At 45.0% G+C, this 21,236-nt stretch overlaps 1 protein-coding gene across 4 annotated transcripts in view; it reads left to right on the top strand.

The window, feature by feature from the left end:
• The window catches only part of SYNPR (synaptoporin), a 104,379-nt gene that overhangs the window by 35,500 nt on the left and 47,643 nt on the right, over positions 1 to 21,236 (top strand). Inside the window, exon 1 of one of the 4 annotated variants that reach the window (XM_064667310.1) lies at positions 16,022 to 16,063. The exons of the other annotated variants lie outside the window; for them this stretch is intronic. Coding sequence (XP_064523380.1) covers positions 16,037 to 16,063 — 27 coding nt within the window. The 5' untranslated portion in view covers positions 16,022 to 16,036. Of the gene's footprint in view, positions 1 to 16,021; positions 16,064 to 21,236 lie in introns of those variants that run through there. 4 annotated transcript variants of the gene reach the window in all.

Here is a 21,236-nt window from a genome sequence, read left to right as displayed (position 1 = left end):
TGCAGGGGGTGGTCGTTAAGAAACTTATCTGCTTCTACTTCATCGTGTTTTCTTTTCCTTCCTTTGCAATATATTTCACCAGTGAAGGAACTGATGAATAATTTTATGAAGATACTGACAGTTATTCCAGATCAGAATATTTTTTCCCTAAATCTTTCTAATTTTCTCAGAAATGCTGGCTTTTTGACTTCAGTGGGCTGGAGTCATTGCATTCTCTATGTATCTGTTGTCATAAAAATGCTGACAAAAGAATTTGCCGAAATAGCATTTGTTTGCATAAATTTAGCATATAAGAACCTACTTGTAATGAAGTTGAATACAGGGAAAAGCTATTTGGTATGAGGAGCAGCGGTCCCCATTTGCTGTGCCATCAGTTATAGCTATATCAGAGAGAGTCAAAGGTGTTCCTATGCTTAGATTAGTGCATATTTATGTGTACTGTAAGGTAAGAATGGCATTTTAACAGTATTTTAAATTGTGTGGAAGGAGCCTGTGTTGCAGCAGTGAGACAGTGCGATGCTGAGGGTGCAGGTTTGCTTGCCACCCACCTCTGCTCTGGGGTGAGCTGTTGCCCCTGCTGGGATCAAGCGCCTGTGCTTGGCAGCAGCTGTGAGGTTGTAAAGATTTGAGAAACTCACAGTTTTGCATGTTTTTTTCCTGTAATATCTGAAATGTGGTAAATGCCTCAGTCCCCATTCCCTTGCCTGTTCACCTACTGCCACAGTTTATGTCCCCATCCCCAATGCACATGCTGTCTGTGGTATAAGAATATGAAAGAGAAAAAAAACCCCAAACCCACAAAAACCCTACAAAACAAACAAACAATAAACAAACTGAACAAATAAACCAAAACCAGGAAAGGAATATGGAATAGTTTAAATGCTCAGCCTTATATTGAATGTGCACAGCTCTCAGACTCATTTCAGTCCTTTTGTTCCTGTCACAACCAAAGGTAAGCTGTGGAGGATAATTCCACGTGAACAGAATCTGTGTTTATCTGGGGAACGTCAACCACCTTGATAATTAAAGGCAGGTACCAGGGTACTCTTTGCATAGGGCTTAATGCAGAAGCTCAGGGGTGAGACAGGAGGAAGCCTGACCTTCTCTAGCAGCGAGGATTGATGGCAAATGACCGATGGTGGGTAAAAGCAGGACTGTGTCCAGCCATTCCTCCCCACGTATGTATATTTGGAGTGATCACACTGGAAGCCTGGCCCAGAGGGGACTGTCTTCCTCCTGGATGGAGAGTACAAAAAGAACAAATGTGTCTTTCCCTGATGCAGCCCAGATCCAATGCTGTTTTCTCAGAAAAATGCTGTGATAGCCTGAACTCAGCTGCTGGAATCGGCTGCTGCTGCTTGTGAGGCAGGTTAGAGAAAATCAAATGCTTCTAAATTAGCTCTACCCCAGCCGGGTTCACATCCTTGAGGGTGCTGATGTCCTGGGCAGAGCAGGCAGGCAGTGCCTTGTCCCAAGAGCTGCTTGTTTCTGAAACATCTGAGAGGAACCAGGTGTACAGCCAGCATAGATGGAGGCTGAAGGATAACTCCAGAGTGGGATTGACACAAGGAATGTTTGCTGAGAGCTCTTTAATGAACTTCACTGTCTGTCCTTCATGGGCTCTGCGGTGACTGCAGCTTTGTAACTCGCTTAGGAGTCTTCCCTTGCTTTTAATAGACTTTCTTTCAGTGCTTCTTGGTGTTTTGAGCTATTATATTACCCACTGTCTGCAGTGCCAGGGAACAATGTGAAATCAGCACCATCAAGAGGTAAACACTGACATTTCCAGGTGTAGCAAATTATCCCATGCCAAACTCTCTGCATGTGCCAAAAGCACCTCACTCTGTGCACACTGTGAGAGTTAGAAAAGGTAGAAGTGAGTTTAAGCAACTACTTAAGAAGCCCTGTCTGGAGTCCCTCACAAGAAAGACATCATTCTCCAGCTGTTCCTCACTCACTGCTGCTCATCCCAACAGGTAAAAGAGGGATGCAGGCAGGGATGGTGCAGGATGCCCATGGTCTGGCAGGTGGCACAATACTGTCTGCATCCCACCTGCCACAGGTTTGCTCTGCAAAACTCTCTGCCATCGTTTCCTCATCTGCATGGGCTTTTCATGGTAAGTGCCTCTCTGCCTTGCCAGCTTTTCATGGCTCAGCTGTCAAAGCAGTACCTGAGGAGGTGCTCCCTGAAGTAAGATTGGCACTGCAGAAGTCCTGTGTGTAATCTCATGGTCACACCTTGGGAACCTTGGCCCTAGATTTTATGTATCAATTCAGGTTAAGGGAACGATAATTGAAAATATTTTTTCCTTGTTACCTGTTCTGACATCATACTGCACAGTTTAATTTCAGTAGTCTCCATAATTATTAAGTGTTTTAGTGTGTTTTTTCAGTGAGTGCACAGATGGTGCTCCCTTACAGTAGAATTAAAAGCAAATCATCTGTTTTCTGTTCTGTGTTTGTTTAAGCAACTGTGACAAACTCCCTGGCTTTACAGGTGCACTCCCTGCTTTCCTGTAGTACATCAAATGAGTTTCCTTCTCACTGCTGATCAACAGAAAACTCCTTCTCCCAAGTGCTACACTCTTTACCTTGCCTGTGAATCTTGCAGGGAGACTCATGCTGTTGCTGTCTGGCACCTCTGGGGTGATGTGGGCTGGGGAGGTGTTAAGCTGAGCAGCCACCCTGCAGGTGAGGTATGACTGTGTGACACACTTCAGTCTTCAGGTTCATGTGTCGCCCACATAGATACATAAAATAATGTTTGATAGCAAATTCTGATTTATGAAAGTAGAACAAAACTGCAAACTGATAAATGGGCAAAGCAGTACCATGATTGTAAAAGATTTTTTTGATCAGGATCGCAAGTAACCTTCTGTTCTTCCCTTTTAAGTCAAGCTGGAACCTCCCTCCCTTAGTTTAGGGTGAAGTTTCTTGCTTATATTTTCTAGTGGTTACACCTCCTTCTTCCATATAGAGAAGGGAATGACCTGGGCAGGAAGCAAAAGCTGAGTCCTGTGCCATCCTAGGCAAGAACACAGCACTTGTACCTGTTTCAGATTTGGATATTGAACAGTCCCAGCACATGGGAGGAGTGGTTTTCTTCCATTCCTCCTAAGGGTTTGGAGGGTTTTTTCTTAATTATCATGTTGCTTCAAACTTAATAACTGGCTCAGTTCCAGTTTCTGTCTGCTGTATTCTTCCACGGCCTTCTGAGGACACTGTAGATTGTATCATGATAGATACTAAGTGAATAATTTTCCTAAAAGGTTTGTAACTACCAATATGTGACACAGACTGAGAACTGGAGAAAAGGATGTTTGAAGTGAAGAGTTTCTGAGCTGTGCAGTGTGAAAAGAGGACACTGAGGTGGACCTGTGGGCAAACCCTGTTTGCCCTATGGAGGATGTCCTGGAGTCACTGCTTGGTGCTGTGCCATGATTGCCATATTTCTCTCCACGTTCCAACACACTGCTGAGGTAGCACAGAGCAGTGTGAGGCATGTGTGACATTTATGAGATGAGACAAATTCCTTTTGACCTGTAGTAATATATTTCACAGACACAGGAATATTTTCATAATTAGGTAGATTTAATTTTCCTGTATTGATTTGCACTGCCAGGGCATTTCTTCCAGCCTTCCTTTGATAGGAAGGATATGTTCATGATGCTGGACTGCCACTGAGAAATCTGGGCTCAGTTCTTGGCTGGGTCACAGACTTTGTGAAATGCTGGCAAGCAGTTCCTTCTTGTGCCTTGGCTGTGAATGAGGGGATCTTCTGTTCCTCCATCAGGAGCTCAAGGTTTTTCCTTTTAATAATGCACCAGCCTCAATGCTATGATATAAATAAGGACCATGTGATTCTTTTGTATATTTCTGTGCAATAGTTTGATTCATCACTCCAGGTTATCTCCAGATTTTTTATTCTTTATTTATTGAGCAGCATTATCCTGTCTCACATTTTCATTTGCCTTTGCCTAACACTGATGAAGAAGAGATACATGGTGGTAAAGTACTTGCAGGGCAAGCTGGGGTGAAGAGCTTATCTATTGCAAGTCTCCTCTCTTGTAATCCTGACAGGTTGGTTGGAACACAGAAAGGGCTCTTTCTGAATGATGTTGGAGGCAGCATTCAGCTCATAAATATCTGTGTTTCATCACCATATCAATGAAAATCTGGAAGGCTGTTATACCCTGTTGGTGCTGTCCTCACTGACAGTAAAATTTTAATTGGTTTTACTTCTGGTGCTTGTTAACCCAAATGTAATGTCTGATTTCATGTTGAGTTCCGGGGGAAATGAAACCCCTTTCAGAATTTTGGAAAGAATTGTTTAAATAGAGGCATGTTTTTGTGATTAATTTTTTCAAGACAAATTGTTTTCTGCTCTTTGCAGAGGAAAAGACTCCCACTGCCTTTATCTATATCCTTAGTTCAGCCAACCTGTTTACAAGGATTGAGCTTTAAAATCAAAGCACCGTCAGGACTCAGCTGTGACTTTGCCTGCAATGACAAGATTGCTAAATAACTGTGTTGTGTTATTACTTGCTGTAAGCTCTGTGGAAGAGGCAACCTTTGCTCTTTGTTTATTCATACCACCTCCTCCAAACCCTGTGCCCCAGGTGGCACATCCATCCTGACCTTCCCAGAGGAAGCTCAGGTCCAACAGCAGCTCTGTAAGCCCCAAATGGGGACCAGAGTTGATGGAGCAGCATTTTACCCTAATGGCAACAGGAACTGCCAACCTGCTTGAGATGACACCTGGGGAGAAGGAGACGGATCTACAGAAGAGACGACTGATGAGCAAACCGGGCTCTGGAGGAGACCATCACTCACCACTGGGTCAGTGACATCTAATTTTGCAGTGCTGGGGTTATTTCAGAGGGCTGAAATCTTGTGCCTTATGAGTAATGGCCCATTTATCCCATCACCTTCCAGCACTTAATGAATGTAAAAATGAGCGCAGAGTCTGACTTGTGTTTGATTTCCACGCTACTGATTTTAGTCACAGTGCCAATTCCCCAAACATCATCATGTTGACACTCCTTATTATCACTGTCTACAAAGTCTCATTTAAGCCTGTGTATATTTCAAATCATATACTGCAGAATATGACTGAATTTTATCACTGACAACCCTTACACTGAGGACCCAGCAAACTCTAATAAGAAACAGTTAAAAGAAAATTTAAGAAAATAATATAATGCTATGTGACTGGCTGAAATAAACGTAGGACTGGAGATTTTTCTTTATTCCCCACTCTTTCTTTCTTGAGGTGAAGTATTTGCAGAATGTGAGGTCTGGTGTCACCCACTGGAAGTGACCTATCTCATAGAAACATTTCTAACCCTACCCCAAATTTCCCAGTATGAACAATAAGATGTGGCCTCCAAACTGGGTTTTAAAATCACAGTTCAGGTAAGAACCAGTGGGCCATTTAGAAGTGTTATTATTAGTCTTAACTGAAACTGGCAGGGTGGAAATATGTTGGTCTTTCCTGCATTAAAACATCTTCAGGCGACAGTAGAACTTTGCAGAGCTCTCTAAAACCTATCCTCTCTGGTGAAATCAGTCTCTTTGATCTCAGTCTCAGTTTTAGGTTTCTACAAAATTAAAACTATGCAAATATTTGAGTAGACGATCAAATTGTTATATTACAAATAAAACGACTTTTTTTTTTCTTTCATATGGAACGTGCTTTTTATTAAAGCTGGTATTCCTGAATTTAAAAATGCTTGCATGACAGAAGAGGAGAAAATGGGTTTGTTAACTATCTGGATTTGCAGCTACAAGGTGAATTTCAGTTTTTAAATGTCACAGCTGATACTCTTTAATCCTTTTTTTTTTGTCCCCTAACTGATGAGATAATTCTTTAAAGATACTTGGCAGCTGTATGAGACAGAAGAAGTGAGCTGCAGATGCAAGGCAGAGGAATGATCAAGGGAGTGACCCAGGGACATGGGGAGAGCAATCCAACATCTGCTTAAGATCCTCTGTATCAGAGACCCCAAGAAGGATCCCTTTCCTCACTGCCATGGGAGGCAACACTGGCTGCATCCACAGGTGCTGGGAGAGACAGCTTTTATGGGCGTGGGAAGCATCACACAGGCAAGGATGAGTACAGTCTGCTCCAGAACCACTGCATGAAATGGCACCTGCATCCTTCCTCCACAGGATCCTCCTGGATGGCCAGCTATGCCTAATTATCGTATAAGCATGTATTAGTGGGTGGCATCCCTGCCCATGGCAGAGAGTTTGGATTTTTAAGGTCCCTGTCAAACCAAACCAGTCCGTGATTCATTCTATGATTCTATACCTGTCATGTTTAATATGATGATATGTATAACCAAATGCACACACACAGAGATTCATCCTTTAAATTACTTGAAGACTCTTGTTTACCACAATTGATTCATGCCAGCGTTGCTCTGATTTAAATCCATCCAGGCCTTTGGCTTTGATGGTTCATACTCCTCAGATTCCAATTTGTATGTGTTTCATTTATAACCACGTGACAGGCTACAGTTTTGCAGTAACAAAAAGGCTGCTTCACACTTAAAATGATTAAATTGTCAAACAGCTTCTGAGCACACACTGAAAAATTGTCTGAGCTAATTGTCTGTTTATGATTTTCATGAGAATTTGCATGTGCAAATCAGATATTTTGTTGCCCAACCACCATCTGAGTTGTTGTAAATGCATCCAGGAAGGTTTGGCAGGTATATTTGGGCTAGAGTCAAGAATTGCTATATGCTAAAAACCTGAAGGGTAGCTGAAACCAGGTTCAGCTTTGGTCATTAACATTAGAGTGATGTTTTTGTAATGCTGCTTAAACCTTCTTTGGCTTAATTTCATTTTAGGCAGGGGTGTCAGTATTTTATGTTCTCCTTGGTAGAGAGCTAGTCCTTTTATATTGTTGTTGAATTTATTACTCATATGTGTATACTCTTTGTCACTTCTCATTTTCATAAGCTTTTTTCCCAGAGTGATCTGTAATTCAGAGTCAGCATCTATGAAAGAATTAAGTGTTGTTTTTTTCAGACTGGTCATGAGACTTTGCAGCAGACTTAAAGTGCAAATTAATGAGCCCACCACAGAACTCCAACACCACTGTACATGATAGCCACAGTCACAGTTAAAGGATGACCGTGCAGCTGATGAAAGAAATGCCTATAATATTAGTATACTACTTTTCTGCTTTCCAGGAGTAACTTAATTATTTGAAGAACAGGAACAGTATCCATCTTAGTCTACTGCCCAACTGTGTTTAAAGAGGATAACTGCCTGCTAAATTGTTAAGTAGACAGAAGGGAGTGAAGGTATTTTACCTGCAAATCTGAATATTGCTCAGATTTTACACAACCCCAAAGTTGCCAGTGCTGTACACAGACTCTCAGTGAGACCAGACAGGGCTGAGGGAAGGAGCAGTGATTGATGGGCTGAGGAAGAACCCAGACATACTTGGGATTTGTGAGTATGGACTTAATCACCAAGCCCAGCATGCCTGGGGTCAGTGCAGGTGAGCTCGGGTCAACCCAGCTGAAAGTTTGAGAGACTCACATTAGTCACAGCTGCAGAGTCACATTCAGCCATTGGTTTTAAGGGATGAAGAGGGAGGGAGCAGCAATTTTGACCAAGTGGCTGGGGCAGGTGTGAGCTGAGCAGGTGATGTCTCAAGTAAGTGAGACCTACTTGGTCCTTGCTGTTGCTTTCTCTGCAGCACGACTCCTGTGAAGATCTATGAGGCAGGACTGAAAACGTGCACAAGGCAAGCCAGTGAGACTAGTCAGATAGAAGGTCAAGAGTTTTGTTGGTTGTTTTTTTTTTAGGATAATTAAATTGTGCTGTGCAGTCTGATTCTTTATGTAGTGATTGGAAAGAGCTAGGCTGCTCCTTAAGGTAACTTAAAGGATGAGTGTGATGCTGAGAAATATATCTGGAGGTATCTGATATTGCCTAAGCATCCTTTGGGAAGGTGTAGGAAGAGCTTCACGAGTTCCCTGTGGTGGGACTCCCCAGGGAGGGGAGTTCTGAGGAAAAGATTTGGTGAGGACAGGGTATCTCATAGACTGGAAATAACAAATATTCTTCTGCAAAGCAGACAGATAGGTGTGGGGCTACAGCACACTGGGAGGGCTGTGTGATGGGAGGTGAGGCAATCCTTCCTGCTTTGCTCTGTGCTGGTTAGGCCTTGGCAAAGCATCACATTTTGGGCTTCCTGCCCAAAGCAAGAGATAGTTGGGGAAACAGAGTCAAGAAAGGTACAGTAAAAATTAACTGAGAATAGAGGCTGTGGAGAACAAGGTTGTGGGGCTCAGGCTATTTACTGTGAAAAAAAGAGGTAACTGGAAGGAGATGAGGTAATTTTTTAGTTCTGCTGCAGAGAGGAAGGGAATGGGCAGTTCTCTGTGGTGGTTGGAAAAAGACACGGTATTAAGGGATATATAATTTTAAGGAGGGGGTGGAGAAGCACTGGGAGAGATTTGCCCTGGGAAATTGTAGCGTTGCAGTCACTGAGGGTCAGAAGTTAGACAAACAGCTGCCAGAAGAGAAAGAGCTGCCTGGCCTCTGCTCTGAGGGTCCTTCCAACCCTCTTTGCAATGATGACATTGAAATCAAATTCTGCACAAAAATAAGTCAGCCTGTTGCCTTTTCTCTGCAAGGAAGGAGATGTAGGGTGTGCCCGGGAGGAAGAGATGTGGAATAAAGTGGTTGTGGCAAGGAGCAACATGTGACTAAGACCTGAAACCAGTATTTCTGTCCTTCTCTTTAAATATTAATAGAGTTATTTTTCATGCTCTCAGGATAGCCAGTGTTATTCTAAGCTGTTGCTTAAGCCATTAATGCACTGTGCTCTGAGTTATGTTTTACAGGCCTTTTCCTTCCCCTCTCAGGAGAGATTTTCTTATGAATACCATTGTAGGCAGTGGAGCCAGGTGCTGGGATATGATGCAGTGTGGTACTTTATGAACAAGTACATTGGCTTCTGGAAGGAACAGTGACTTTTGGATGCAAGACCCCTTTGCTTCCTTACTCAACAGTAGGCAGGCCTGCAGGATGACTGATTTTGATAATAATAAAGAAAAGCACACTGTGTACACTGGGGAAATAATAAGAAGAGGATTTATGAGTGGCTTGGAGTGTGAGTCTCAGGGCCAGCATCCTCGTCCGAGGGAGCTGTTTGTACCAGGAACACTGCAGCAAAGTGCGTTAAAGTTAGCAAGTGTCCAAAAACCGTTTCAAGTAACAGCATAAGAGGGTCAGGTTTGGGAATTATGGTCCCTCTCACCCCTCCTGATCTGGGTGCAGTGAGCTGAGGTCTGGAAGATGTAGTGGTGGCAGGTGGAGGTGCTCTCTGGAATGTCGATCCTGTGGTTCATGGGGTGGATGTGCACTCAAACAGTCCTGCTTGCCCACTTACAGGTGCTCCCTTGGGCTCTGGTCATCTGCTCAGAACAAAAGCTAAAACCTGGGAGGTTTTGTCTGGTTGGAAGCATTTTCCATCTCTCAAGGTGCTTAGCAGCAAGCCTGCTCAGCAGAGTGTCAGTGTCATCTGTAATTTCAGATCTCTGTGATCAAAGCTTCCTATTGAATAAAGCCTTTTTAGCCACGTCAGTGGTGGGAAGAGGATAGACTTTGTTACCTCCCTGCTGCAGAGGGAGCCCTGTGTTGTTTGTATTGACCTGTGCATCCTGGACTGCAGAGAGCCGGGGAAGGCCCAGGCAGTGCTGCTACTGCCTTGGTAAGAGGCTGTCCCACACCGGGAGGTCTTCAGTCTTAGTAAAGACAGAGCAAGGAAATGCAGGTTCTCAGCTGGCTCTCTAATGCCTGTAGTTGTCACTCTAAGTGGGAATATGTTCAGTGGCTTTTTTGTATTAACAGGCTTTTGATATTGGACAGGATTGTGGAGAATTCAGAAGCTGCTTCAAAGTCCTGGGTATTTTTTTTCCTCGTCTCAGATATGCTGAGGGTAAACAGCTCTGCCCTCTAGTGCCGTTTGCCAAATCTGTTAAAGCAGAACACATCAGTGATCCCGGGAACATGCCTCACGGAGAGCACCCGTGGAGCACACTGACCTGTGCTGGTTCTGGCTGATCTGGGCATCGTGCAGTGAGCCTAGGAGTGGCTTTAGGAGGGTTTTAGCCCCATGCCAGGCAGTAAAGCATGGCACATGTTGGCATATCTGCTGCACAGCATCCCCAAGTTGATTTCTGTGTTTTCCCTCAAACAACCCAGTCTAGCCTGATATTTGCTTTCCCATAATGTTTGTTATGCCTTTGAGAGACATGCAGAAGAGCTAAATGATTTCAGCAGCTTTGCTCTTTCAGCCCCATAAATAATGAATTCATCAGGGTGAGAAAACACACGCCCAGACACAAACACATGCAGAGCCCTGAGGAGGAAAGGGAATAAGTGGGGAAGCTTGAGATCCAAATGCAGAGCCCTGTGCCAGTACACTGGGAACTGCTTTTTGGAGTGAGAAAGTGTCAGGGGGTGGGTATGGAGTTAATTGCCTCAAGAGGAGACTAAAAGCAATTAGAAAAGCAGGCAAGTGCTAGCTGAGGTTGGAAGTGATAGGTTCCTGCCTGCTTGGCTTTTGGAGAGGGCCATTAGTTCCAAGGTGATGTTTGTTTTATCATCTGTAAGTCCCCTCTTTAACCATCAGATGAGATAATTCCATTGTTGCTGGCACCCTGCAGCCTGACAAGGGGGATGAATACATTGTGAACCTGCTGGACAGCCAGAGCTTGATGGGCAGGATGGTGGGGGTTCAAAAATCTCCATTTCTGGAAGTTTTGTAGAAGTAACTAAATAAATAAATGAAACCTCACAAGTCTCACGCTGCCCCTGCTGAGAGTACTTTCAGAGATAGTGTATGTGCAACCAGACACCAGGGAATCCACAGTGGAGAGGATTGGAAAGGCAGCTCCATGGGGCTTCCCCAGCCCCAGTGCTCCCAAACGTGGTGCCAGACACCTTCACCCATTCCTCCTCCTCTGCTGGGCCAGCTGTGGGGCTCTGGGATTTGCAAGGGCTCTTGCAAAGGGTGCTTTGAGTGCCTTTTCCAAGAGAGCTGATGTGCAGTGGGAGGTGTTGTTGCCCGTAATCCGTAATCCAAAAGAAACACAAACCAACAGAGTGCCGGTTTATGCGGTGCTTTATTCGGGGCCCCGGGAACCTGCGGGCTAACGCCCCAAGTCAGGATTCCGAAGACCCTCCTTCTTCATTCAGCTTTTATACTCAAACAAGTTTACATGCAGTTTCCACGGCAAAACGGTTACAGTTTCCACAGCAAACCAGGTGCAGTTACAAACAAGCTCATACTTCATACTGATAACAATTAATACTCATCTACTCTAATCATAAATCTGCTTAAGTTGTCTTATCCCTAGAAACTGTTTAACAGACCTTTACCACATCCTTGGTAACAAATCGTTATATACATGCTTGACTAGATCCTTTGATTATGGTTTCCACTCACACAAACAAGGTTGCTACTTTAAAGTATTGCTTTCTAGGCCTACTCTTCTACTAAGCCTTAGCCATTCTACTACTAATTTAAATTGCTTTGCAACAGTGTGAGCTGGCTGCTGTGGGGATCCGCAGGTTGGGATGCTGGGCTGGGCATCGTGAGCTACTGGTGTCTGCAAACCTTGGCTGCACCCAGAAGGTAAAGGTTCAAGATGCAGAAGGTTCACCTGGGCAATCTTAGCAGTGTTTTGCTAGCTGGAGAATAGCATCATTGTGATAACTGTGTTAAGTTCTTTTCTGGAAAAATAGCAAAGAAAATACACTAGTTTGCAGTTAGTCCTTCGAACAGAAGTGCTCCTGGGCAGCCAGGAGCACCTGGGCAGCTCTTGGGTTTATCAAATGCTGAGACTTCAGTTCTCTGATCTATCTTAGCTTGATTTGCACTGACAAGAACTAGGGCATTTTCATAAATTTTGATCACCTGCTTATAGCCTTGTCTAAAATGTTTTGCAGGTCAGCTGCCAAGACGAGATTATCTTTTGTGGAGTTGGAAATTTGTTTAGGGAAGGCTGGACAATTCCATTTGGAGGCACTTTACCACTCAGCAGGTGGAAAAACTGGGGGGGAAAATTCATGCAGATGCTGAATTTCTAAGCTTAACTGGGGCTCACAGTTCTTATGTTGGCATAAAAAACATTACTTATAAGTACCCTTCCAATCTGCATGCACTGATTTTTATTTATTTTTTTCCCTTGACACTCAGGCCATCTGTGACAACTCTTATGACCTCTCTCAACCTGCTTTATTTTTCTCCTTGATCTCTGAAGCAGGTGATACCTACAAGATTGTGCTGTCTGAGCTCCTTCCTTCTCCCCATAGATTTTGAACTTTGTTAGCCTGTCTTAACCAACACTGACTGGGGGCAAACACCGTGTCGCTGTGGGTTTTATGGTCTGAGCTGGCTGGGCTGAGCAGAGGCCTCTTAGCATCTGCAGAGGTTCACTCTAAAGCTGACAAATGGAAGTGGGAGCAAAGGGAAAGAAAGAGGCATTAGTAATTCCCGAGTTCAGGAGAAGTTCAGCCAGAGCTTCCCCGGTAACTGTCAGTTCCCTTCTCATCCCCATTTATTTATGTAGTTGGTGTAATGACAAAAGCTTAAATGTGAATGCAAATACAAGATAATTTTGCAGAGTATCGTTCCTAGGAGTGCTACAATCATTACAGACTGAAATAATATAAGTAGAAAGATAATAGCAAAGAGAGAGAGGCGTGAGCAAAAGAGAAATTAAGTTTTCAGTTGAGTTTTGGAAAAAAACGGAGCTAATGAGTTGGAGCTCATCTAGATGGCAGCAGCAGGCATTAGTTTTCCTACCAAGAGAGGTGATGTATGTCTGGAGAATAAAAGAGGATTAAAAAGTTGCCTGATTAGTGGTGTAGGGGTTGAAAGGGCTACAGGAAGGAATGAGGAGTAGACTGAAACAAGCAACGTATCGTGGATTTACATGTACAGTTTATTCAGAGTGAGTGACTGATATTGGGCAGTTTGTAAAAGCAGACTGCTTCAATCTCATCCTTAGCTGTCTTTATCTTTAAAATAATATTTAGGTTGAGCAGTTTTGGTCTTGTTGCTGCAACAGAGTGGCTGGGAAGGGGGAACAAAGGTGGCAGCAGGGGGTTTGCCCCAGCCTTGACACCAGCACCAGGATGTCCCAAGGTTTGGGACCACCCACCGGTGTGCCCACCCTGACCCCATTCCCTTCTGGAAAATAGCCCCCAGCATCAAACCAGAGGCACGTGTGTTTTATGGGCTTGTTTATCCTCTGCCCTCTCCCATGAGGTCAAAGCCAGAGCACTAAGCACCTCGGGGTGGCTGCAGGGTTTTTCCCCAGCGATGGTGCCAAGCAGGGGATGTTTGATGTAGGCAACTCCTTTGCCTTTTCTCTTTCTTCTTTTTTTTTTTTTCCCCCCTCAAGCAGGCTAATAGAGCCAGCAGCTGTATAATTAGTGGGAGCAGGTCCCTATGTTTGCACAGGGCAGTTGTTAGCAAGGCTGCTGCAGGCTGAGCACACACGGTGCACATGGAGGTGCTCACCAGGCTCTGCCCTCGCACTGCGCCAGACGGAGAGGCCGGTGAAGACGGGCACAGGTGGGCTGCTTAGCGTGACGGAAAATAATTAGGAGAGCATTAGTTTTAGGTTGAAATAAATGGGTTGTCCAGCTGTAGCTGCTGTAGAGAGGAAGCTGAATGTTAATTAGTTGCCACCAGTAATTATGGTGATTATGTATTTTTTGAGTGGCTGTTGGGAATAGCTCAATTCACATCCACAGAGTAATGTGAATGACATTTCTAATGGCTTTAAGGAAGAGGGAAGGTACTTTTGTAAGAGAAAATGCTTTGTGTCTGCTGCAAGAAATACATCCTGCTTTTCTACACAGAAAAATTAGACCCTGGCAGAGATGGGATTTACATTTGTTCTTCCATCTCATGGTGCATTTTCTTAACTGTGAGACAGGCAGACCTCTTGAAAATAACTCTGAATTTATTTTGCTGGCTTCCAGGCCTGTTCGATGCTTCCTTCTCACACAGATAAACAAAGGTGATGCCAGTAAAATTAATGGAAACAGTGATTTTGTGAGAGACTGTTACCTTATATTACTTGCTGAGGGCCAATTTTAATATTGAGATCAGAAAACTAATTTTACAGGCTTGTCCATACACAGGGCTACTGCAAAACAGTTGCTCCATACATATTTATGTAGGCATTGCGATAAAACAAGTGCTCACATGCAAATCTGTTCAGCAATAGCTGTTGTGCTCTAAATTCAATTTTTCTTTCAGTTTTTTCTTTCAGTTGTAGATCAAGCCTCTCACTTATACCCACTAGTTAAGAAGTGAACTCATTAACATGCCACCCACTGTGTCTGATAACCTAACTAACACCTTCGATCTCAGACAGCCTCAGCTCAAATTCACTCTTAGCATTATTTGTCAAGATTATTTGTAGAATAGATTTGCATAAATTCCCAACAAGCATGTACTGAACACCCAGAGTTTTGTGGAATACTTTACTGGAAATGACTGGTCTGTGAGAATGTTGTCCTCCATGCAAACCTACTAAGTGCTGCTCCCACAGGTTCCTCATTTCAAGAAATAATAACAAGTACTTGAACCTTGCATGCTCAAAATGTGCAGAAGCCCAAGGACAGTGAGCTGATTTGCACAGAAACCCTCTGATGGTTGGACAAGGACGATCTTCTGCAATCCACAGGGAAGGTCGGCCTAAAGCACTTGCGTGGCTGCCTAAGGTGAAACTTAAAAAATGCACCATTCCCCTTCGTTCACAGGGGAAATACAGTACCTCACCCCCTGACCTTCCTGAAGCTGAAGTTTGGAAGACCCCTGCTGATGGTGATTCAGGTAAGACATTGCCTGGTGTTTGCATCAGGCATATAACTCACTGTTAGGTGCATGACTGATTTTTCTGAGCATTGGGACAATACAAGATACCCTGATGACACTCAGTGGTCAGCATGTCTCAGGCAGAACTAAAGAGATACCCAGCACAGTGGCATAGCCCCCTTCTTAGTCTTGCACTTGCAGGAGCATCAGTTGGAGAGATGTTATCTCTGGCCCAGCCCTTACTTTCCTTCAGCTTTGTTCTCCATGTGGAGTTTCTTCAGGGGTGCCTGGTCTTGTTACATAGAACCATGTTCTCCTTTGAGTGGGACTAGAAATCCATCCATTACAGATTCAAAGTGCATCATGAGGTGGTCACTCCCCTCTGCTGTGCCCAGGCACATGGGCACATCTGTTGCATGGTGTGACTTTGCCAGAAGCAGCTGCGTTTTGCTCCCGTAATAGATGTAGTTGTGCAATGGGGGTTGCACATTCTGAGGGAGCTGGAGCTGTGGGGGTTGATTGCCTAAGCAGCAGGGTGCCCCACATCTGGGAACAAGCCTTGGGCTAACAGCTGGCTGAAAGCTTTTGGTGGGTTGGATTTGGCTGGGAGCATAAGGAATGCCAAAGGAAAGGTTCCCGTCTCCACTGCAAACACAATAGCCCTTGAATTCCTTAATTACTTCCATCTAGGAAAGTTGATGGCCTCTTTGATTGAACTATGTTTAATGAAAAGTAGGTAGCAAGATGAATGCTTTGCTCTTGCATCTAAAATCCACTAATAATTAGACCTCATGGAAGCAGTAATGTACTTTCTTTTCATTTTCTCCTGGCCAATGAGTCAATTGAAATACATTTTCATCCTTTTATCCATAGTACTTTAATTTGGGGACTAGTGAGATCGTGCACATGTTTTCTTGCATGCATGGATCCCTGTGCAAATGGGAAGTTGGACTGGCCTTGATTTACCCAGTGCTTATACAGCCTGTGCTCTCCTCTTCCAGATTCCTCCTGAAGGATCTACTGCTGTTTGATGGGAAGTTCTCAAAACACATTGAGCCACTTCAGGAGAAGCACAGGACAGCCTGGGACTGTAGTTCCTTTTCTTTGACAGTGAAGAGTTGACAAGTTTAAATGGACACACACCACAAGCACTAGAGTCTAGGGAAGATGGAGGAAGATCAAGAGCCCTGTCAGGTTCTGAAGTTTTGAAGAATCAGAGCCAAGGATGTTCATCTTGATGTCTTGTGTGGCCTGTGTTTATAAGAGCGAGTGCTTTGCCATGTTCTCCTTGAGGACCTGGCTGAGCATCCAAAGAGGGGGCATGTGCTATCATCTCCACTGAGGCAGGCTGGCTCTTGCTCATGCTGAGCTCCTCTGCATGCTGTGCCATCACCAATACTTGTTCCTATACGAAATTTTGCTGTTCCTGTGCCTGACAGCTTCAGTTTTCCCTTTTTGCTCTTTATTCTCCTTCTCTCATACTGTCCTTGGGCACAGGGGTAGTTCTCAGTCATGCTTGTGGGCTCGCTTCAGCCCTGATATTTTGGTGCTTCCCTCCTCCATCCTCTCTATGCCTGGCTCAGCTGAGGAGACTATGGGCTCTGCTTGCTGTCCAGGGGCTGGCAGCTCATTGACAGAGCCATCACTGGAGTGACTTTGTCCATAACACAGTTTCTCTGGGTCTCTGGATCTTTCTGGGTGAGGAGATCTGCCTGCCTGAGGGTTCATTTGCACAGACACCATGGGTGAGAAATCTAACACTGTGTTGGGCCATGTTTATTTTATATCTAAGGGCTGCTGAGAGCTGTGTTGACCAAGGCAGTCCTTCAGCCCCTGGGAACACCGGGACTCTCCTGGGTGGACAGTGGTGGGAGCTCTCCTGCTTTGCCTAGTAGCACTGTGGTGCTGCTTGGCAGCCCAGGCAATGCCATTAATTATTTTTTATCTTTTTGTCTGAAACAGTGAAGTAAGTGTCAGTGACAGGAGAGAGGACAGAGTAATGCAGCTCAGGGAAGAGCTGTGTTCTCAGAGGGTTGTTCTGGGCACAGTCAATGCTCTCACAGTGGGATTTTTAACCCTGGGGTCCCTCTGGAGTGCTGGTCAGGGTGTCTCAGGCTTGCATGGGAAGCAGTAGTTTTTGTGTGGCTGCAAAGTGTTGTGCTGGGGCCGGTCTGTGCTTGCTGTGGGGTGGGAGAAAGGGTGAGCAATTTTTTAAAATTTCTTTTTTTTTTTGCACATTTTTAAACTGCTGCTCTGCCTTTCTCACTCCTGGGTTGATGGACATTGCTGCCATCCATCCCAAGGATGGCTCCAGGTGCAGCTATGAGTGAAGATTGTGGTACTGCTGTGCTGTACCACCTGTCTCTGGCTGTAATAGGCAGGGTGGTGGCTCTTCTAGGAGGAAAAACACCTTGAATGAACCAGTCTCCCATGATTCCCTCATGGACCCAATGGTGCAAGCAAGTGTGCTGGTGTGCTTTGTGCTGTTGTCTGTGTGTGTCAGTTCCAGCACAGTGAGGGGCTCCTTGAGGCAAGTGTGATGACTCCAGAGCTGGTCCAGGTGCATTCAGAACCCCAGCACTGGCTCCCTCCTGGCATGGGCACCCAGGGCCCTTGCTCTGGGACACCACTTTTGGGAAACTTGTTGTTTCCTGTCTGTTCCTCACCAGCTCTCAGCAGTTTCTGTGCGTGCCCACCAGAGAGCAACCCCAGCACAGGGTTGTTGTCTCCAGAGAGACAGAGATAGGGATTGTAGGTCTGGGTGTGAGGTCAAATCCATCTTCCCTCACCCCTTCCAGCCCTATCACCTCATCCCTAACGTGAGCTGAGCAGTGATTTTAACCCCACTGTGCACACTGTCCTGGGTGAGAGGAGTATCCCACAGGGAAGGGAGAACATGCTGGCATGTGAAGCTCCAGCAGGAGACCCTCCCTGGGTCTTCTGCAGCAAACCCAATGCCATCTCCAGGGAATGACCATGCCATGAGTTAGGAAGGGACATCAATCCAATGCACAGTATGGGTTCAGACAGAGCTTAGAAACTTGGAGGGTAAAATCTGGTGCTTTATGCAGTCTTGTATAAGTGCACAGACAAATTGTACTAATCTCATAGAATCATATAACTTAGTCTGTGAAAGACCTTTAAGAATGTCGAGTCCAACAGACATGTCAGTGTATCAGGGTATCTCTAGTGCTTGAACATGTAGTTGAGGGGGGGGGGTTGTGTGTGAGAGGCCATTCCAGTGCTTGGTGTTTGGGGGAGGAACAAGTCTGTGGGTTATGCATCCACAGGCTTCGTGAGTGTCAGCTGAACTTCAGTGCTGGCCCAAAGCCCCACGGTAGGGCAGTCCTGGCTGGGCTTGGAGGTGGGGTTCAACTATCCAGCATGAGATATTTCACCAGAGCTGCTTGGGTCGGGAGGGGGAGAAGGGCGGGATGTATCTTGCCCGGGATAGACACAGAGCAAGAGATTGAATCACCTGCTGGAAGGTCCCGTCCGTCCCCTCCCTGCGCTGGAGCCGGAGCAGCAGCGTTCACGTGCCAGTGGTGGGTGCAAAGGTCTGTGGCACCGCTGAGCCGCAGCCCCAGCACTTGCAGAAATGGGCTTTGCAGGAAAGCTGAGAGAAGAAACAACTCCTTGCTATTTTTATCCTTGCACCAGCCCCCGGGGATTTCGATTGACAGGATTAGTTATGAAGCCAATATTATGAGTTTAACTATGAGTGAAATAACACAACTTCTGTGGGAAGCAGAGTAAAAGAGGCAATTATACAGTAGTTTAATAACAGCACACTGCTGGCTGCATAGCTGAAAACTTACAGTTGGCAGTAATTAGGTTTTTTCATTCTTCCTGTTAAATAGCTTTAAAAATTACAAGAGGAAATAATCTGATTCTCTTTTATTTCATGCTGTTTTCATCATCCAGTCTGTGTCCATTTGGCCTTCAGATTATTCTTTTATATGTTTTTAGTATCTGGTATTTAAGACATGCAAAAATGGGACTTAATGTTGAAAAACATGCAGAAAGTGCTAGGAATAAGGGGGTGGAAGTAACACAACTTCTGAACATGAGAAATCCAGGGGATTCTTGAATGGACAGTGAGGGCTTTCCAAATTGGCTAATCCTGACTAACAGCTGGACTTCTAACTACAGGAGTTATTCCAAATCATTTAAAATGACAGTAAAAATGAGGTGTTAGAAATTAAGCCCTCGTTTGCCTGCCTGTTACTGTAATGTGCCAGGTGTAGATAAGCAGGAGGGAGGGAGAGAGGTGCTGTGGTGTCTCAGTCTATACACTGGTTGCTTGCTGCCCTCTCCTCTCTGGTGGGATGTCGTGATCTGACTCTGGGCTTTCCTCCCACCTTGGGCTCTGTGCTGGGTTGGCAGTGTGATGGGGGTTTGTTGGCTGGCAAAGAGCTGGACTTGGACAAGAGCCTGTGTGGTCCATCAGGTCTGTGGGGCACTTTCTCTTCCCAGTCTTTGCTGCTCCATCCAGCCTGGCAGTGCTTGGGATGTGTGCTGATGTGCTGGGACTGTACAGACATCTCATGTCCCTGTTGTCCATATCCCAAGTGATGCTTCCTTGTCTGCTGCCCTCCTTTCAAGCATTTTTTTTTTCTGTGTCTAGACAGCAGTAAGTTTTCTCTTATGCCATAAAAACTTGAATTACTTTGGAAATCGCAGTTGCTAAACTTACAAGGTGAAACTTGATGAGCCAGCAAGTAGCATTTTGGCTGCTTATGATCGTAGCTTGAAAGTGCTGCACAGCACAAAAGGAAGTGCTCTCAGGTGTGCTCTCACTATTGAAAGATCAGGATGGGATATTTGCTTGGAGATTAAAAGTATTCTTACTCTTGCTCTCCTTTACCTTATAATGTAAAAGAGCTAGGTGTGATGAATGATATCCTAGTCGTGATGTTGTGCAGAGAATTGAGTATGAGGTGGTGTTTTGCAGCTCTGGTGCCTGATGGGGTCCCTGACACATGCAATAAATGTGTTCTGCGGCAGCTCACCTGACCTCACAGCAGAACATGACTCCTATTTTATTTCTTTTTCTCTGTCATGGCAGGAGCATCGCAGTTCAACTTCACACTTGTGTGTTAGTTTTAAAGCACTCTGGGAATGCCCAGAGTTGATAGCAGGGCAAAGGCCACCTCCAGGTATGGCTCTGTGCTGTTTGCTTCCACTTGTCGACAGGAGTGCGCTGTGCTTTTGGCAGATGCAAATGGTCCAGATGGTACTGGGAAAAGTGCAAATGAAAGATTTGATTTCAGCCCTTCCTCACTTTAATAAAATCCTGTTCATCTCTCTGGTAGAGCCTTCTTTTTTAAGGGGCTTTTAAAAACGCATCCCTTCTCTTTTCTTCTACCTCTGCCTCAGAACCTGTGATCTTCAGCTCATCCCTGTATCATTGGAAGGTGTGCTGCTGGTTATTGCAAACTGTCATCCAATGCATGTGCCTTCCAGCATGTTGTTCTGGTGCTAAGATCACAGTCTGTATAAACAGGATATAATCCATTAATCAGGGTGTCCAGCTGTCTCTGTGGTGGGGCCAGTGGCCAGGCTTGGGCCGGGTGGACAAGGTAGAGAGTGGTTCACAGGGTCTGGACATGTACTGGTGAGGTGCCGACTTTTAGTGTGTGCTAAAACAAATATTCCCTCATGCTCTGAGTTCCCAGTGTAACTGAAGCAGGGGTAGCATGTGGCTCAAAACAGCTGGTGCTGTGCTTGGACTTTGTCTGCTGTCCAGTTAGGCAACATTCTTCTGCAAAGTCATGGTGGAAGGGCAGGAAGTTGAAAGGGGTCACCTTCTGTGGCTGGTCCCTCCCATGGGTCACTACATGGACGTAATTTCAGCTTGGGAGAATGAGGGAGAGGAGAGCTGTCATCTCCCCCATTAGCTCCATCTGGAATGGTATGTGTGCTCCTGGGCGTGTGCTGTGCTGATGCTCACACAGTGCCCGAGTCACCACCCTGCATTAGCTTATTCCAGCACATTTCCTTGTTACAAAATTAGATCCATTTTGGAAATTGCTGCTGCACTAGTAATTGAATTGAAGGGGTATTTTTTGTCAGTTTTTTCTTTTCTTTTTTTTTTTTTTCCTCTTTTTCACTGGAGTAAATCAGGAATAAGTCAACAGAATCAAGCCCTTAGTGCTTTCAGCAACATGCTCATTTAAATTGGATGCAAGAGGGTGTCTGTGTTTACATTTGGCCTGCCAAGAATCTCTGTTTCAGAAACTGGCTTACATAATATGTCAAAATTGGTTTACTCATTAGCATTGCAAACTGCGTGAAACAAGCTGCAGATTGATAAACTCGCAGCAATATTTGCATCCGGAGCCGAGCGGCACAGGGGGAGGGGAGG

The sequence above is a fragment of the Pseudopipra pipra genome, chromosome 11 (genome assembly GCF_036250125.1).
Source record: "Pseudopipra pipra isolate bDixPip1 chromosome 11, bDixPip1.hap1, whole genome shotgun sequence".
Classification (NCBI taxonomy): Eukaryota; Metazoa; Chordata; class Aves; order Passeriformes; family Pipridae; genus Pseudopipra; species Pseudopipra pipra.
This window is presented reverse-complemented; position numbering and strand designations above follow the sequence as displayed.